This window comes from Phalacrocorax carbo, chromosome 1 (assembly GCF_963921805.1).
Source record: "Phalacrocorax carbo chromosome 1, bPhaCar2.1, whole genome shotgun sequence".
Lineage (NCBI taxonomy): Eukaryota > Metazoa > Chordata > Aves > Suliformes > Phalacrocoracidae > Phalacrocorax > Phalacrocorax carbo.
Window position 1 is genome coordinate 9,635,609 of NC_087513.1, and position 19,735 is coordinate 9,655,343.

Here is a 19,735-nt window from a genome sequence, read left to right on the forward strand (position 1 = left end):
TCATATGATAAGGAATATCCCTTTGGCCAGTTTGGATCAGCTGTCCTGGCTGTGCCCCCTCCCCTCCCAGCTCCTCGTGCACCTGGCAGAGCATGGGAAGCTGGAAAAGTCCTTGACTAGTGTAAACACTACTTAGCAACAACTAAAACATCAGTGTGTTATCAACATTATTCTCATCCTAAATCCAAAACAGAGCACTATACCAGCGACTAGGAAGAAAATTAACTCTATCCCAGCCAAAATCATGATGCTTCTGCAAAATACAATGTTGTCAGAACTTAGGTTTTCTCAGACCTGATGAAATCCAAGGTTTTTTAAGACTCAATTTTTATCTTTTTTTTGGTAAATTGAACTCAAAATTGTAAAGGCTTTAAGGAAAAGCTGACTGGATGTAATTTTTGGAATATCAGTCCCATCTAACTGAGGAAAAAGTGAGAGAATTGATGCATCTAAGAGAGTTACTAAGATTGTTTGGGCTTAAGTGTCTTTTAGGTCCTCATTCTAGAAGAAAAGGTACATTTACCTCTGCTGCTCTGTGCTGTCCATCTTTTTCAGATGAGTGTCCTGGGTAATACCATTTGCAATGTACAGATTTGTTCTGGAGTTATGACTCAGTGTTTATAGTCCTCTAGTGACATCTACAAAAAGCAGACATATATTATCTCATAAAACTGCCTGAGCCTGAAAAAAACAAAATATGAATCTATGGCAAAGAAATATCTTTTCCAATATAACACCCTGACAGCCCATACACCTTTCAGTGAAATTAAGGGAGTTTTACATTAGAAGATTTTCCACCTTTAGATGGACTGTTACAGACTGCTTAGGCTGATTAAACTCACAAAATAGAATATATGTGAGGAGGTAAATGGTAGACTGATATTCTTATAACACCCCTCTAAATATTCATAAATCTGGTGTTTGGTCTGGTTTGGTTTGGCTTTTTTCTAAAGACATTTACACTTTTAAGTACAGATCAGTTATTATGCTGTCCTCACAAGCCTGAAACTTCTGTGTCCTTTGCTTCCTGAGATTTTGCTACAACTCGTTGGTTTCCTAAATGGCAGCATGAGCACCATTATGAAAAACATAACACAGACATTGATCTCCTCAACGGTGCTTAAAATCAAATCCTGGCTACTTGGTGATAGATAAATTATTGTGCTTCGGCTCTTACAGAAATGGAAGGGTTGGGGTTTTTTCTCAATTTGTTGCTTGTTGTGCATTGATGTATAAGGATGAAGAATAAATGCTTAGGCACAAAACACTGCTGAAAGCTCCAATGCCAATTTCTTTACCTTTTCACAGCCCGACAGAAAAGCAGGCCGTACATGAAGCAAACAGTGCAAGTTCTTCTTTCTTAAAACCCCTCCCCCCCTCCCCAAAATAAGAAAAGCAGAATGAAATTGTCATACTCAGTTTAACACCCCAGGTGTGATTCTGCTTCATTTTCCCCTGGCTTTTCCATTGCGCTGGGTCTGTGCTGGCTGCCAGCGTGTCCTGTGGCACACGGACTTAGTCTGTCCTTGCTGGAATTGCCATCCTCACCTCTTTGTTGCAGCAGTTCTCCAGGTGGTTTCAAGGAACAAGACAAGCTGCTCCTGCCTCCAAACTCTCCTCCCTTCTGAAATTTCATCTCCTTCCTACAGTTTAGCTCTCTCTTGTGCTTTAGGAAAAACTCCAGGCGCAGTTATCCTGTATCCTGTCAATTCCCAGAAATGGTCCCGACATGATGAAAAACTTCCCTCCCTAGGGGTAGTCTACTGAGTAGCAATCCTGCATGAGGGGTGTTAAGCTGTTAAAGGGAGAGAACTCAGATTTCAGGTCTCGTGTCAGGTTTTCAAGGCAATGGTAAAAACGCCTGTGTGTGTGATAGCATTTATGCCACACCACCACAGGCACAGCTGTTCTGCAGTTGGTCAGTGCTGAAATATGGATACTAATTTTCTTTGTAAAGACAAGCTTTATTTCTATTTTTATCCCAGGATATCATTCTGTTTTAAGGATAATAAAATCTGCCTTAATTAATAGTATTTTTTTAAGAAAAAGTACTTTTCATCCTTTCTGTCATTTCCTTCCTTTCTTCCTTTCCCTGCAAAAAAGGTAAATGCCACTAAAGTGATGTGAGAAAAGCATTTTGGAATGTATTTGGATTCATTGTGTTTTGTTTTCCATCCAGGAATTCACATGATGCAATGGAAAGTGGGATCTGACACCTCCAAGAAAAACTTTCAGTTTATCTTGTCTCTAATGTGATACACTCACCTCTATAACTGAAGTTGTATTTAAGGCCAGAATAACTGGGACACAGTGACCTTGAATACAAGTAGCATTATTATCTTTAGTCCAAACATCAGCAGAGATTACCATGGTTCTTTGTGATGACCCTGGGGGAATCTCACAAGGCCTTGCAGTGGGCACTGTAATATCCCTACTCTCTGTTTTTCATTTTTTCTCAACAAAATAGCATTTTGATGTTTGGAAGGCATGACCTTTTTTTAATTGTGCTGTCTGTCTTCATCCTTCTTTGAGCCACATGGGAGAAGAGGTGTGAGCTCAAGTGGTTAGAGAAGTTGAAAAGGTGCTGATGGAAGACGGAGAAATTAATGACATAGTGTAGAAACAAAGGCTGTTCTGTAGAGCCACCAAGGCTCTGTGTTCAGATGGGTTTGGCATCCTCCCTCAGTGTCTCCAGTGTTTTCCCTTAGAAGATCAGGAGTTTTTTTCCAACTAGTTTTATTAGATCCCAGTGATGGGATCTGGTCTGAGCCACGAATATATTGTGTTACAGAAAGCTTCCCAGCCTTAGCCTGTGTGTGCCACCACTCAGAAAAGAAAACTCAGCAACACTGTGGAGGCAGCAGCAATTGCTCAGAGCTCTTTTTGGACATGCTGAAGTTGAAGATGTGACCTAAATCCCATGGGTGTCTTTTCTTGTGTAGCTGTCATTTCCACCTCCTGCTTTTCTGTTAGGCTGGGAGAAAGTCCCAAAATAGGCATTTGAGTTTTTGGCACTGTTTGCTGCCTAAGTACTTATTCCTCATTCCCTACAGAGATATGGTGGTGCGTGGGATTCTCTTGTTTGTGTAAAACTTCGAAGTAGCATGTTCCTCTTGTGGTTTACAAGCAGAGGTTGGAAATCCTGACACAGAACAAACATGTTGTCTTGCCCCGAAGCTGGGTGATTCGGCAAAACGTTCTTATTTTGGTGTAGGAGTTTTATCTTTTTCTATTTCAGAAGATGGGCAAGGCAATTCAATGGAAAGGGTGTTGCAGGATCTCATTTTCCTGATGTCCCCAGAACGTTTCTGGGGATCCTATTTGGACAATAAACGTTAGTCCATAAACAAGCTGTTGGATTCAATATAAGTGTAACTGTAAGGTTTCTGTTTTCTGTTTAAAATAGGAGTTGATCAAATGACCCTCTAAAAATCTGAAGTTTGGGAAACCTTTTACAACTATATAAACACCTTTTTTTGAACAATGCATGGTACTTTACCTGTATGTTTCCCACAAGCTGTCCATACTCTGTGCTTATATCTTCTAAAAAACCCCCAAAACCATGGATAGGCTTTGATGATAATTCAGAGTAGATATATGATTGCCTTGATTAGTTAGAAATCAAGGTTGCTGTCCTAGAAGGGGAGAACTATACTTGTGTAGTACCAGAAACAGTGTTTTATCATGTCATTTGTTTGAATAGTGTGAGGCTGTCACCTCTCTCTCCCTACAGAAACTTGCTTTTCTGTTGAGATAAGTTACAAAAAAAATCCACACAGATGAAATGGATTGAGCCTATTTTATAAATTGACCCATACTGTGACCCAGGTGCAAGTCCCAGGGAAGTCAGAGGGCATGCTTAGCATTCTGCACTTCTCCCCAAGATTATTCTAAGAAACACATATCGCCCAATACTGAAGCCTGCTGTGGTCTGATAAGGTTTGTCTACATGCGGAAGTCAGCGTGCTGTTAAACTAGAATAACAGTGTGCAGTGTGGTGTCTTCACACTAACTGTCTGCGTGGTCAGTTGCAGGGTGCATGTCCTAAGTCTGCTTTTAAAGTGAAGGAAGCTACTTTCTAATTAAGAGCTTTCTAATACACACTTATGTGCCATGTGCTCGCAGAGCAGTCAGTACTCTGCTAACTCACATCTTACTGTGCCTGGACTCTCATGTTGACAAGGCCTAAGTATTTCAGTTTCAAGGTCTTGGTCAGTTACTTCTGTAAGTGCAACAGATGATATCAGTGCACTGCACTGTGATAGAGATGTCTCAGACGCTACATAGCAGAGTAGGGCTCTGTGCTCATTGAAGTGAATATAATATTTTACAACTTCATGAGTGTGTTCATGTGTTTACTTGTATCACAGTAAAACCTAAAAACCTGACCTGGAATTTTGGCCTCATTGTGCTGTTACTAGTAAGTTAACACCTAAGGAGATCTTGGAGAAGAGCAATAAATGTGAGAAAGGAGTCTTTGAGTCAGGTTTGATTTATGAGGCAAAATTAAAGGATTTGAGTGCGCATAGCTTGTTTGAGTTTAACAAAGAAGACGACATGACTGTAAATACTTCAGAAGTTTAATTCCAAAAACAGCAGAGGATTTGCTTAATGTTAAGGACATTCCAAAGGTTAGGATAGCAGCTCAGGAGACCTGGGGTTAATTCCATGACATACATCCTTAGGCAAGTCATTTCTGCTTAGATCCTAGCAAATTCCTAAAGGCACCCAACTGCCACTTCTTTGTCTATGTAGTTAAGTGTTAGTCAGCTGAGACTGAAAACCACTTAATTCAGGCAACTAACTTGCTAAATACCTTTGCAGGTCTGGATCTTGACCTCTACCTGCCTCAGCTATATACATCTGTAAATAGGTAAAAACTACGCTGTGTCATAAAAAGAGCATGAGAATAATAGGTTTGGAAAATACGGGTGTTCAGATGTAACAGTGGGAGCCATGCAAGTATACTGAGTAGAAAAACTAATTAAGACAGGATTTATTTCACTTGTCTGTAGTATAAGGTGATCACCTGATTTTCTCTGTTTTCAGTACTGTTTTCAGGTGCTCCAAAGGAAAATGCACCCTATTCAGGGACAGTACCTGAGTCGAGGGACGAATTCACCCCAGCAATGCCTGGATCCAAGATAATGCCTGAATTTTAGATGGTTGAAATTAGGCAATATGAATGTTAACTTAAGAATAAAAGGATTAAATAAAATCAACTCAGCTTGGTTTTAAGGGAAAAAAATTGTTTTTAATGAGGGTATTGGCTGAAATGTTCTAAAAGAATTACAGAAACCACCTCAAACAACTTGTGTTTTCCTCCTGTTATTTCTCATAAAACACTCAGGAAGTCTTTTTTTATTAAAAACGAAGTACATGATAGAGCTCCCACTTCTCTTTGTGTGAAGCAGTCCTTGTGCAGACCAGCAACATCTCAAAAGTGCTATGGTGCATTTACTACCAAAGAATCTCGTATTCAGTAAGGCCTACATGTCTCAAGTTACCTAACACTACATTTGAAAATCTAGGCCTTAATAACTAAATGGGAGCTGAGCTCTTTTGGAAATCTACTCCTAATACCCGTTAATACAACAGCCTCATGTTAGTTGGAAATACTATGTTACCTCTAGGTGGTAGCTACCTCCTTGAAAATGACTGATCCTCAGAGAAAATGCAATTATGGGCACTGTGAGTTTAAAGAAAAGAAAATATGCAGGTAAATGAAATTTATCCGGAGAAGAGCTACAAAAATTCTGGGAGCTGCTGGAGACCCGTGTGCAAAGCAGCTGTAGGGTGCTGAGGATCTGAGGAAAGGCTGAGCAATACAGACTCATGAGGAAGACCGAGATGACCTGAGGCTCCTGCTAACCCATGCAAACACACAAGTTTGACCTTCAGAGAAAGATAAGCTTAGCTTATTCTGTTGTAGGTGTGACTTAGTGATAGATTCCTCCCTCGTATCATTACATTTGTTGCCCTGTGGGACAGCAACATCTCTTTGTGACCAGTTTACTCTTTTAGGTTTGCACTCTTCAAAGAAAAGGCCTGCTTTTAGGCTTTGTCCCTCTTGTTTTGGTAGCTCACACCTCCAGCCTCACCAGAGCTCATCTTCATGCAGCTGGACTCTTATTTCCCTCACATCTGCTTGTCACTTGCATACTTCATTGGCTCTGCTGGGAAGGGAAGCAGAGTCCCTCTGCTATTCAACTCTCTTCTGGCTCAGCTATTGATGAAGAGGCAGGGATGAGTCACTTCAGAGACAGGGATCCGGTGTCAGAAAGCCTGCGGCTATATATGATACCGGACTAGACTTTTGCTTGGGAATGTCTAAAATATGCTGAATTCAGAAGAGCAAAATGTGTTTACAGGAGTTTGTGTTTGTTGCTTTTTCTTGACCTTGCAGACCCCACACCTATTGCATTGGGAAACCAGAACTGAACTGTCCTAAGAACTTAGAGGAGGACTTAGTGTTCGCACAGGTGATCTAAAGGTGGTGCTGATCTTATCTGGGTGTGGAGCAATCCTGATGCAGATCAGGACATGAAATAAGAAATCCTGAATTGAAGGGGTGTATTTGGGTCACAAAGCTATGAGCTTAAAAGCCCATTTTCAACCTAAGTGAGATTTAGCACAGTGTTACTGGACATTGTAAGGACTCTTGGCTGTTCTTGCTGCAGAAACATAGATGCCTGAGGCACTCATATTCTGCACTGTCAATGTGTAAGGGAATAAGGGCAGAGATTATATGAATTGCACTAAGACCAGCTTTTTGCTGGACTCCCTTGACACCCCAACGTCCTAATCCCTCCCATGAGTGACTCCAAACCTGTGAATTCACGTCATCCACTTTATACACTGACTGAGGGGCTCTGAGTCATAGTCTGTAAGTACCTACCTCTTTCCTCTGGTTTATATCCTTGGTATCTCACCTAGATACCTGATGCGGGCAATGAAAGACACTTCCAAGTGCCCAGTGCTTCAGACACACAGAGGACGACTCTGTGCATGAGTGCTTGTCCACAGGTCACTGCAAGTTGTAAAATACAATACAGAGGACAGAGGGAAAGCAGTGACAGAAACAACACATGGCCTATATATAGCTAAGTAGCTGTTGTGCTCTGCCTGTTACTGTTATTAACAACTATCTCACTTTCTGCTCCCTCTGACTGTTTTATCCATCTGGTGCCATTCATTATATACTTAGACTATAAGCTGCAAGGAGGAGAGACTCTTGTATCCTCCTTCATAGTATGTGCAGCACTATGGGGTCCTGCCCCTGACTGGGGCCTCTAGGCACTATCCCAGTATAAATAATACATAAAAATAGACCAGCAGTATAACATCCATCAAGAAAAACATACAGAGACCTAAACAGTGCTTTAGTATTGAATTGCTCTACTGTCTAATGTGGGGTTCATGTAATAGCTTGCTGTAGTTTTTTGAATTAGATGACAGATCATGCAAAGCCTTATATCTATGGGCAATGTTCAGGGAGCTTGGGGGAAATCTATAATTACTAAAATCGGGAAGTGTGCCAAAGATGATTTACAAGTATGGGGAAGAATGCATCTTTTGTGATGTTCAGGACTTTATCAGGTTTATTTTGGAGGCTTTCCAAGATTAACAGCAAAAAACAGCCAAAAATTTTGAAATGAAGCAATCAGAAAAAATTTCAGCTGCAGCAATAGCTGCAATAGCCCAGGGGCTTGCAGCAGCTTCCTCCCTCTTGACACAGCACTGATTGTTCATGTTGTACCAGGTAGGATCACATTAAGCAAAACAATTTAACTGAGTCATACAGACAGCTTCTGAGGTGCACAAGGGCAATACACAATAAAAATGGGTATTATTAATATTATCACCTGTATTACAGCCATTGTTGCAAAGTTCCTCTGCACTCAGAGCCTCACTAGAATACACACTACATACAAAGAGCATGAATTAAAACTCCTTTGAAAAAAGTTAACAAGCAAGTTAGAGAACAAAGGTGTACCACAGAAATGAGGTACTACTATTGTCATTCAGCTGGGAGTCATGAAGGTGTAGTGATTTGCTCTTGCATAGTTTTAGATAATGGTTTTTTGCAATTGATTTAACAGGATTGCTGAGAGGGGGTTTAGGAGGTGGCAATGGCCATGGCCACTGAGGATTTTCTTGTGACAGCAAAACATTGGACCTGTAGCACCAATTCTCAGATGTTTTTTAAGGAAAATTGATTATAATTATCATTTTCAGGCCCCTAATTCACTTTCATTTTAAAGATCCTTTTGTGCAAATATTTTTCTGTTTGACCTGTGACTCCACCTGTTGGAGCTCCATGTCCATTTGGTAACCCTGATCGAGGGCTTCAAGGGCTAAGCTCTAAGTATCTCAACTAAGATGGTCATATAGGTTTTCTGTCTAATCAGCAAAGAGGGAGACACCTCAGCTTCCCATCCAAGAAGTCTGAAGTGGCTTGGAGTAATCAGTCCCTGAAGTGCCTGTTTCTTTCTAGTGACTGTAAATGGAAACTAGATGAACTAATACCTAGTCTTCAGATGACTACATTTGGGATAATGGAATTGCAGCATTTATTTAATCCATTTGAATGCTGTTGCAGCCATTGGGATATCAATGACAGCGAGAGCTTGGGAAGCAGCATCTCTGACAGCAAACCCTGGTACAAGATATTTAGTTCACTTAGGTTGCAGTACATTGAGACAGTGAGCTGGGGTGAATCTCTTAATTGTCAACAAGGGAGCCTGGTTCAGTACCAGAAGGTTCAGTCAAATAATCTCTGTGCTGGATTTCTTTTTTGTTTGTTTGTTTTCTTTTTTTCTCTCCCCTTCATCTTTGGAAAAACATGCTGTTGCAAACTTGGAACAGAGGTAGCATCTCCAGTGTCTGTGCTGAACCAGGATGGGCTTCTATGCTGGGGGACCAGGATGGGCTTCCACGTTAGTGGCTGGTGGCTGCTGGAGCCAATCTCCCCCATTGTTCACTGGTGGTGCTGCAGGAGTGTATGATATTTAGTTTAGGAAAACCACATAGGATTTGATTTAGGATCATCACTGCCATGGCTGTCGAGCATCTGGGTGGCTGTTTGTTGAAGGGAGTATAACAGCTTGCTGGGTGCTTTTATGTCACATCACAAATAACATTAATAAGTAAATCAAAGAAAATGTGATTGAAGAGACTAAGGCATTTCCCTTGACTTCAAAGAGCTGGATTTAGCCTATTAAATCCAAAATTATGCTTACAGGCACAATATATGCATAGAGAAAAACAAAGACAAAACTGCTATCTGTTTTCTGTAGCACCCGTGTTAGTTTTTAATGGTTTAGCTGGAGCCATGGTGGCCATTTTCCTTCTGTTCTTCTACACAGTTCAGAAGAGGGAGGCTTTTCGGTGGCATCATATAATTTATTTTTCTTAGCTTTTTGGAGGTCCAGCATCCCTGGAGGTGTAAGTGCTGAGAACAGTGCAAGTCAGTCCCCTGATTCTTTCTACATCAAACAGGTGGTTCCTGATTTCAGAGTTTCTTCATACTAAACAAAGTCCTTCAGTTCTGCAGAAGACTTTATAAATGCATGCAGGGAGACTAAGAGTCCTTGGTTTCCACAGATCCAAATAAGCCCATGAGAAGAAAAAGGTTCTTTCATTGCTCTCAGGAAGGGTTAGGCAAATAACTTGAGCAGCAAGAGGAGAGGTAAGCAGTTGCGCAATCTCCATTCACATCATTCATACTCACACGTTGGGAAAAGAATTCCCAGCTGAAAAGTGGGCTCAAAATTAAAAGAGAAACATCCCCAAGGCTTTTGGAGTAGGAAAAAGAAAAGAAGTTGCAGAAGCTCAACTCCCATGAATTGTTAAAACAAAACAAACAGCTGGATGGCAGAGGGGCTGTTCTTTGCCATAAAACATTTCCTGAAACTTTTTCTTCCAAGATCCATGCTGATTATTTATTTGTTTTAGTTTTTCTTTCTCATGAATTGATTTGATTAAAAAAAAATTAGGCATCTCATCTTCTGAATTTGATGAGAGAATGTTAACAATAATTTTGCTAGTTTCTCAGCTGTGATCAGTTATTAATCCCTTCTTCTGAGCATGTGGTGGAAGCAGGTTTCATCACATACCCTTCTTTGTCTGTAATCCTACCATCTTAAAAGTTTATTTCCCATTTCCACTCTCATTTCATCATGAGACTTCTGTCCTTAGTCCTGCAGATCCATTTCCAGCAACTACAGCAGCACTGAATTAAGGTGTTTAAAGTAAACCAGCCAATGTGACTGCAGCTGCATGAGCAGGTCCTCTGGCAGAAGTGAAGAGATGGTGAGATGCAGCACGAAGGCTGTGGCAAGTACCGGAGGTCAGTAGTGCCCCCCTGTCACAGTGCCGCCTGCATGGCTTTTACCTCTTGTCTTTCTTTTCGAGGTCCATAACTTATAGAAGGAGAATTAAGAACATATGTGGAGAAGTCAATGAACTTCTGCTCTAAAAGCACGTCCCTGAGCAGGGTCTTGTAGGAGGACATCTGCGTGTGCTATAGTGGCTATCAGCTGTTTCATGTTTTTTTCCAAGTTTGTCAAAGCTTTTCTGAAAACAGAGAGTTTCAATGATCATAACAAACAGCTGATGTTTTAGCTTAGCACTGCTTTCTTTAAAACCAGAGTTAAATATCAAAAATGTAACCTGTAATTTATCTGCCCACACTCTCACAAAACCTAGAACCCCCTTCCTTCCCTTTTTAATTCCACCTGATGGTCATGTTAGCCTGATTTGGACATCTATATTCACACTGCGGAATATTTTGCATGGTTTTGCCACGTCTCATGTTTTCCATAGAAATTACACAATGAAAGGCAGTATTTTTAAGTGCTAGAACCTGATGGACTGGCTCTGTCGCTGATTGCCTATCTTGCTTGGCTGATGGTGTTAGTGGCACATTTCCCTTGTGAGTGCAGGGACTCTCAAGCAGACCGCAGAACAGACAGATGGGTCACATCTGTATTTGCAAGTTAAACAAGGCCACAAGGTGGTATTGACCTGCAATAGCCCCTGATGTTTGTTAGCATCCTCACTGGCCTGGTTTTTGCTCGTCAGCTAGCACATTTCCAAACTTCCCTATCATAAGCTGGGGGGGATGTGGAGGGCTCCCAGGAGGCAACATGAATGAGACCACTCAGTTTTGAAGGGAATCAGGGTTTAGCTATATGGACAGAAGCTGTGCCGGGCTGCTCTGTCTCAGGATCTGCAGATAGTGACTGGCACATTTTATTTAGTGATACGGACTTAGGCTTGGGGTATGGAAGCTCAAGTCAGAGCTGCGCTGGGGGTGACTGTACCATATTCCTGTACACAGGCTTTTCCTCTACCTGTCTTTTGTTTGTTTTGTCTTCTTAGATGTAAGCTCATCAGGGAAGGTATTGACACTTGTTCTTTATTTATATTTAGCACTATATGGCCTTGACCTGCATAGATTTCAATGCAAATTGAGAGTTGCAAGTTGGATCTGCCCTTGCTTGTTTGCTCACAGCTACCTATGATTTCCCTGACTATAACTGCACCGTTAAGGAGGGAGCAAAGGGTAGCTACTTCAGAACTGTAAAACCTGCCTCACTTCAGCCCTGGCTATTTAATTTTGTAGGCTTATGTCATACCCTTAAGGTTAAAAAGGTTTATTTTCTTGTCTTGGCCTGAACATCAAATGGAATGTTTCAAAAGAAGAAAAAAAAAGTGCATACAACGCAGGCCAGAGTGATGCAGCCTTGCCTGTTTTTCTTGATCTGAGACACTTTATTAGCTGGAGCGCAATATGGCCTGGCCATCTCAGTTTCCATCCCATTTTTGGATGGAACATTGCACACCAAACAGGCACAGAGCAATCATTTGCTCATGAATGGAAGGATGTTTGCTCTTTTTTTTTGCAGCATACCATTTTCTTGGTTAGGCTTTTCTTCATCCCTTCCTTCTCCATGAACGCTCCCAAAACTGCAGAGTAAATAATTTTGCCTTACAATGACCAAAGCTCTGAGGTGATAATGAGAAGCGGTGAATAAACTCTCCATGTCTTACACGATACAGACTTGAACTCTGCTGAAGGGGCCATATGCAGCAAGGTCAGGAGTGTGATGAAGTATAAGTTTGGAAGGGGAATCTGCTGGAGAGATAGTATAACCCACTGAGTGATAAGTGCTGACAGACTGGCACCCTGATGTTTGAAGTGCTTTCCCTTGCGGCAGAAATATGTCTCTGATCCTGTGTGCTATTGCCAGACTCGGTCTGTTTTGAAAGCCTATACTTTCTTCACATGGAGGCTCAGAAAGATTCAGGCTGAATGCATTTAACAGAACCCTGAATTTTGGGCCACAGTTAAAGACAAATTTTAAAGATGCTATATGGCCTTCCCAAAAGGCATTTGTAACAATAAACATAAGCATATGTCCGTACATTTACATTATTATTATTGTATGTTTACATTAGTGTTTTTCTAATATTTCACCATTAAGTTACTGTGTTTAGTGCACTAGTTCATAGAGAACAAAAACATCAAGTTATGATTTCAAAAGAATAATAAAACAATAACACCGGGGAAGTTCAGTCATCTTCTAGTGCTTAAAAAATTGGGAGCATTATTCAATCTGTCCAGGCAGGCTCTTGCATGGTTCCTGTTCTTCTCTGTTTCTTTCCTGTGGGTTTAGCTTGTGAGTACTCCCCGTATGGCCACACAGGGAGAGGAACTGAAATACATGAGTGAAACCCAAAGTGGGAGGTGGAAGATTAAATGAAATGTCCTGGGACCTTCCAGGACAAAGCTGCTCTGCTCTTTACCCAAACTTCAGTGACAGAAGTAGTATCAGAAGCTAGTCATGGTTGGTTTGACTAATATGGGGTCTCAAGAAAGAGTAGTGGTATGTTTTCAGTTCCTTGAATCAGTTTGCTTCAGTTACATGTGCAAATTTATGCATATATAAAAAAAAAAGAATTACAAATTTTGTATATAAAAAAGCTTAGGATAGAGAAAAAAATAGGTTTTTCTTCTTTTTGTCTTCAGTTTCTAGTCTAGGACTGTGACAAGTTTTCCATCCCATTTCCTCTAGATCCAGGACAGCAATATTCCGTCACATTTTCAGAATATTTCTGGTACCTGACATGGCAATTCTATCATCTAGTCTGGTTCTTCAACAACCACTGAGGAGCACGCTTCACTGGAAGACAGGAGGAGGTGGGGGTATAACCCTTAATAGTATATGGGACTAATCAGGCCTCTTTTCAACTACTTGAATACAGAGGGGTATCTGCATAGATAATAAAAGAAAACACTGTTTTCATTTTGATTAATAATAATAAAGCACTAACAGACATATAGATATGTCAGTTTTCAGTGATTTGCAGCCATGTGCCCCTCCATTGGAAACAATGAGACATAACTTGCAAGTGCTTTCATTATCCGCATCCCACAGGACAATCATCTGCACTTTCATGCCTTCCCATTCTCTAATGTATATGCACTAGGCTGCATTTTTTAACCATGCAGTCAGAAAGCATGTGCTCCTCAGGATGTCTGGGTCATTCCTGAAGAGGGTGGACACTGAATGAGAAACACACCATGGAAGTATAAATGTTGTCATGTTATTTTTAGATGAGCCTAAAACATTGCCTTTATTTTCCCTCTGCCTCACAGACTTAGGCAGGATCACGTTGTTTGCCATCACATTCCAGCTGTAATGCTGACATTTGTAACTTTTCAATCCTTGGCCTTGTAATCTAATTTCACTTATCATGGAAACCCTTTTGTGTACCATGACATTTCATCTTAAGTGAGAATGCTACCACAACAAGGAGTTGTACACCTAACGTAGCTAATACACTTTACCTTTTCAGTAGCAGGATAAGAGCCTGTTACACAAGCATCAGAGGGATCCATTCCTTCACCTCGTACGGCAGAGGACCACGCTCAGACATGTCAAGGTTTTATGATGGTTCAGCGAATGATACTCAGTGAAGGGAGTAACAATATGTAGATCTGGAAAAGCAGAAACAAAAGTAATTTTTCTAGTAGTGTTTTTGTTGGTCTTGGAAGCGTTTATTTGGTCTGCGTATAGTCAAATAGATAAAGAAGTGATAGCATAGCCCTACATTTTTTCCTCCTGTATAGGATACTTAACTAGAATCAACAGAAGGCGCTAAGCAGCTCAGGTTGGTAGTTTCACTTTCTGGTGGTTACTGTTTCTCTTCATTGGTTGTGCGTGTAGCTTCAAGTGATCAGGCTGCCAGCTTCTATTTTTGAGGTACCTAAATTGAATGGAGGTGAATCTGAGCCTTACAGATATTATAAAATATTTTTACTCTAAATTTATTAAAGACAAACTCTTCTTTTACTCAAATTATCTGAATAAATATGCTCACTCATTATTCTGTCAAAAGAATTCAGAACCGAAACTAAGACAATAAATTAAATATCTGCATACTAGAGAACACAAGTGTCATCAATATTGTCGGGTCATGGCGGTCATGATCCTTTTCTACCTAATTTGTGCACCTTCACTGGAGTCGGTGGGCACATGCCAACGTGTTCCTTACCGGTTGCTGTCCGCATTACTCTGATACAGCTCCACCGTGGAGAGTTTTTTTATAAACCTTTGTTACAAATCTCCGCTACCTTCACTAAAAATGTGAAGACATTCAGTAAAATACAAGGGAGTTAATTGCTGGGAAAAGAATGAAGAAGGAAAATGAGAATGAATAATCAGATAATCACTATTGCAGCTGTAAGCTTTTCTGAAGTATTCATCATGATTTAGGCAAAAAACCTCACCCATTTCCACATTATCAGCTTCAGAAATTGCATGATCTCAAGAGGCTTGAATACCTTCAGAAGTATTGAACGTGGGCAATAGTATTACTGTGGTTAATAGTATTCTTACCAATTTATATATTGGATCTAAGTAGAAATGTATCTTCTTAGAAAATATAAATTAGCATTCATCTTTAATGTTGTATATGGATTTTAGAACATGGAGTCTTCAGTATTTATTTCTCTAAATTAGATTCAGTGCAAAGCTTTCATGTTTACTTCCGCAGGTCAGAATCAGGAATTGCTCAGGAGAGTCAATTTACCTGGCGGACACCTCTTGTGTTATGAGAGCACTATATGCCTTTCGGGAGATCCAGTTCATCTTTGTGAAAACAGAATTAGGCTGTCAGTATGCAGTTGTTTAAAATAAGCTCCACGCTTCACCGATGTGGTGGGTAAGATCATGACATAGCTTACAGTTCTACACAGGGTTTTAGGAGGAATTCATAGGGATTCCTATGGGGCTTGACCTTGTTGACAGTGTTACTGACATAACTCGTTTTCTTCTCCATTGCACAACGAAAATCTAAAATGCAGCCTTATTAAATAACCTCATTGAGTTGTAGGAAGGTTACAACTTCTTTCAACTTTTTTTTAAATTTAAATTGTATGTATTAACAAACATATTTTCCTATAATAGGAATTTTCTGTGGACAGAAATGAACCAACAATTTGATTCATCGTGTGTGATTAGAAATATTTCAAACTGAAGATTCTGGAATAAATTTCCTACTTTTTCTTGGTGGGGAGGGTGAAAAGATAAAAAATATGGGAGCAATTCTGTTTTTCATCAAGATGCTTCTGCTGTGACAATTGATACAACAATTATAAAAAACTCTGTAGGAACTGAAACTGAAAACTGCAGTGTGGAGAAAGTGATGTTCTTGTGCATTGTCATCCTTATTTTATACTTCACATTTTTTCAGTATCACAGAGCACAAAGCTAGTGCACAGTTAAAAACCAGGCAGGCTGCTGATCAGTGACACTGCTTGGATTTTTCTATTCTTGCGAGTGCTTCTGAAGAATCACTAACTATATTGTGATCATTATTTTGCACCAAACTTTGAGCCTCTGTAATTGATCACTATTTTGCTGGCTTTTTCTTTTTACACCAAAAAGAGCCACGGCCCTGCATTAAAAAAAAAAAAAATTACATATGAGATTATATTGGCTTAGTGTATTGAATGTGTTCCCAGAGATATGTCCCAGCATCTATCTTGTTTTGCAGTGATAGTTTGTAATTAAACTTCTTGTTCCCTGGAGGACCCTCGTTTTGGCTTTCTAAGAGTGAAAATGCAATGTGATAGATGTGTCTTTGTTTTTTTCATCTCACATGAATGGAACAAATGTCCAGATTTGCCTAAAGTACTGCCAACATGTAATCTTTGGAAGAAAAAAAAAAAAAGCTGTTTGTTTATTTGAAGGAATTCTGCCAGTATTTGGAAGCAATATAAATGCAAGAGCAAATGGTTACTTAATTATTTTAAAGCACCAGTATTGTATTTATTGGCCTATTGTTTGTGCTAAATTGAGCTGTTGTCATGACGTTAGTCTTAATACAACACACAAATATGCAGTTAATATCCTGAGGATTTTTTTAAGAAGACGTTGCTTTGTCAGATTTGTCTTTCAGAACTGGCTTTGTTGTAACAGTTGTGTTAGATTGTCTTTTGCTTGGGTATTGTTCCTATAGTGAGTTCACACAGGGTAATCACCTCAGCCCTCTCCCCCTTCCAAATTATTAAACCTATTTTACAAACTCTGAAGCGTTCCTCCCTCCCTCTCTGCTCCTTTTGCAGGTGCTTTTCGCAGAGATGCTCTGCAGCTTCCTGGCAGTGGCACTGGGCAAAGTCCAGCCCAGCAGGGCTGAACAGGGCTGTCAGACAGACAAATCAAGGTCCATAGTTTGGATGACAGAGTCGAATGGTTTTTGTGAAGACCTGCTAGCTCAATACGTCACTAACGCATGAGTTCCCAGCCTTGGCCGTGGCTGATAGCGTACTACCTTCGGAAAGGCAACATTGCCTTTTAGTCCCCCTGTGAAAGCTCTGCTTTTATTTTGAATGCCCCAATCAGTGAAAGGGAATGAGGGTTTTACAGGGAACATACTGCCTGGAACCACATGTTGAACAAAGCTGAACTAGAAGATACGCTCAGGGTCAGGGTTAGTCTGACACGCAGGAAAGGAGGCGAGTTGTTGCAGAGTTTCGAAATATTGCGTCCTCCAACTGGGATAGCAGACTGGGCCAGATCCCAGTGAAAGTGTCCTTTAGTTCATTCCTCACACCTACTGCATTTTAAAAATTATAACAGGCTCTTGGGAGTGGCCAAGCTCCTTTTTTTTTTTTTTTTTTTTTTTCTTTTGGGGGGTGTGGGGAGGGGTCTGTGTATGTGTTTGTTTCTCTGTCTGTCTGTGGATATACCAAGGAGTCACGGCTGACTATCTTGCAGCATTAGCTTTTCAAATGAAACATCAGCTTAGAATTAGGTGTTCAATATGAGCATAGAGGTTTTGGGTGTCTTGTGTTTGAGTTTGGTAATCTTCTTGGGTAAGACAGCTTGCCAGCTGCAGGTATGCATGTTCCCTTCCAACTTTTGCTATTTGGATAGCGAATAATTTCTGTTTCATCTAGGTGTTCCTCCATTTTTGAGAGGAAGACTGACAAGAGCCAGTGATCCCTCCCATGCCAATCACCATGGTGTCCCAGGCGTAGGCTTGCCCCAGTCCAGCCTGACACAGCCAAACACAGATGCCATGGTGGTTTGGGGCAGCGCTTGCAGGAACAGGTGCTGGCCTCCAGTTTGCTCAGGAGGCCTCATCCTTTCTTGCTCTTACCTGCCCCTCATCTCCCTCGGTGCTCTTCCATGGAAGATCAGCCCCAGCTGCGCTCCAGACCAGGGCTTGCCCTTTCAACGGCACATCGTTACTTTACCGGCAGCTTCGTTCAGGTCCCATCCCCGCCGGCTTCCTCACACCGCCGAGGTTGTCTATGACAAATGACAGCATTGTTTCCCAGTCTGGTTTCTGAGATTTCTCGCCATGCCTCTCGCCCCCAGAGTTAAGCAATTGCCGTTGCACAGCGTGCTGAACTCTGCATGACCAGTTTGAGGGATTTCTCAACTGCGGCGTCCTGCGGTACGGCACCAGAGCCTGCCTCCAATTAGCGCGGGAGCACAATTCCAGACACATGTATTTGGTTCAGCAAATGCTATTTGTTTGTTAGGTGATGATGTTTTTCTAAGCTTATGCTTTATTCATAACATGAGTGACAGTTCTGCAAGAGGTGGTGATATGTCTCCTGGTCTTAGTTTTTTTCTGGTTTTGGAAATATACATCAAACTGCTATAGCAGTGCACATTAGATAGCTTATGCATGAGTAATATTGCAGTAATAACCAGGGACTTATGAATTAAATTAAACAAGTATAGTCACTAGGTTTAAAACAAAATGGCATTACCTTGATGAAAGAAATAATTTTGATTCAAGGATGGAATAAATCTCATTTTAAAATTTAATTTTGTATTGCTATTTTGTGATTATCATTGTTGTACACTTTTTAAAATGAAATGTAGAAATAGGAATATTTAAACAATTAATTTCAAGTTCACTAGGTACATTATTACCTCATCTACAAGACAGTTTAATATTTGCTTTGATCCTCTTTGATCTCAAAGAGATAGAAACCAGCTTTCAGTAGTGTCTCTTCATAATGTTTCTTTTTCAATATTCCCATGCCTTGGACTAAATTGCTTTCACTGAAGATGTTCAGTGGCCCAAATGACAGTATTTGAATTCTGAATTTGGTGGGTGTCTCTTCCTGGTTTTTCTTTTGGCCTGTTTTCAGATTAATAATGTAAGAGTAGATAAGCTTCAGGGAAAAAAAATAGAAAGAATGTATATTTCAGCATGTTAGCCCTATAGTACTATTATGCAGCATCAAAAGAATAAAGCTGTGTGTTTCTCCAGTGTCCTGAGAAGAATACCTTTGTTAAACACTTGCCTCTCAGAGATTTATATGCCTGTGGGAATGTAAGTGATACCAAGGGCAGCAGCTTTTGAGTGCAGCTGTGGTTATCATTAAAAGAGAGAAGTATTTGAAGGATTTTTGATATTTCAGCCATGCTTTGATATCAAAGGTCTCTTGTGTGAAATACAGAACTATGCCAACAAAAATATAGATGACCATTGATTGCTACTCTCTACTTCATTAGTAAAAAAAAAAGACCCACTAAAATGCATTCTCTTTTTAATATTTCAGAAATAAGATCATCAGAACCTGGAAACTCATACTCAGGTGCTGTGAATCACAACAGCTCCCTATGGAACAAGCCACACACATACATACCTCATATGCCTATATCTGAGTATGCACAAGTTACTTTACTTTTCTGTGAATCTTACATCACTTATATCCTTAGACTATTAGGGAAATAACATTACAAATTACTTTAAAAGTGCTTTTACATTGGCAGCCAGAAGTTTGGATCAAATATACTGAAAGAAATACAGAAGTGTGGACATTTCTAGAGTTCACATATTACATGTATATTCCACATTTGTATTTAAATTTCCTTACTTAGTAATACAAAATTATACAAAAATAAAATTTTATGCAAAGTTTAAAAGCCTAGAAAATTAATGAATCATTTGAAGTACTGCCTTTAGCTTTCACAGATTTCACTGAGAAGTGAAGAGTTACCACACCGAAGAAGGTGCTCAATAGCCTCTGCACCGACATGTGTCCTGTGTACATGATGAAATGTTAAAACATAGCTGAAATAAAGCTATTTTTATATTGAGAGGTTCCATTTTCATTCTAGCTCCTGATTAATCTATTAGATTTTTTATTATATTTTATTTTTTTTTGTAATTTAAGTTGTGCTTTTGCCCAATA

The 19,735-nt window shown here is 40.1% G+C and overlaps 1 protein-coding gene across 3 annotated transcripts in view; it reads left to right on the forward strand.

The window, feature by feature from the left end:
• The window catches only part of SEMA3D (semaphorin 3D), a 143,636-nt gene that overhangs the window by 9,045 nt on the left and 114,856 nt on the right, over positions 1 to 19,735 (forward strand). Inside the window, exon 1 of one of the 3 annotated variants that reach the window (XM_064443750.1) lies at positions 10,222 to 10,351. The exons of the other annotated variants lie outside the window; for them this stretch is intronic. Within the exon in view, the coding sequence (XP_064299820.1) occupies positions 10,320 to 10,351 (32 nt within the window). The 5' untranslated portion in view covers positions 10,222 to 10,319. Of the gene's footprint in view, positions 1 to 10,221; positions 10,352 to 19,735 lie in introns of those variants that run through there. 3 annotated transcript variants of the gene reach the window in all.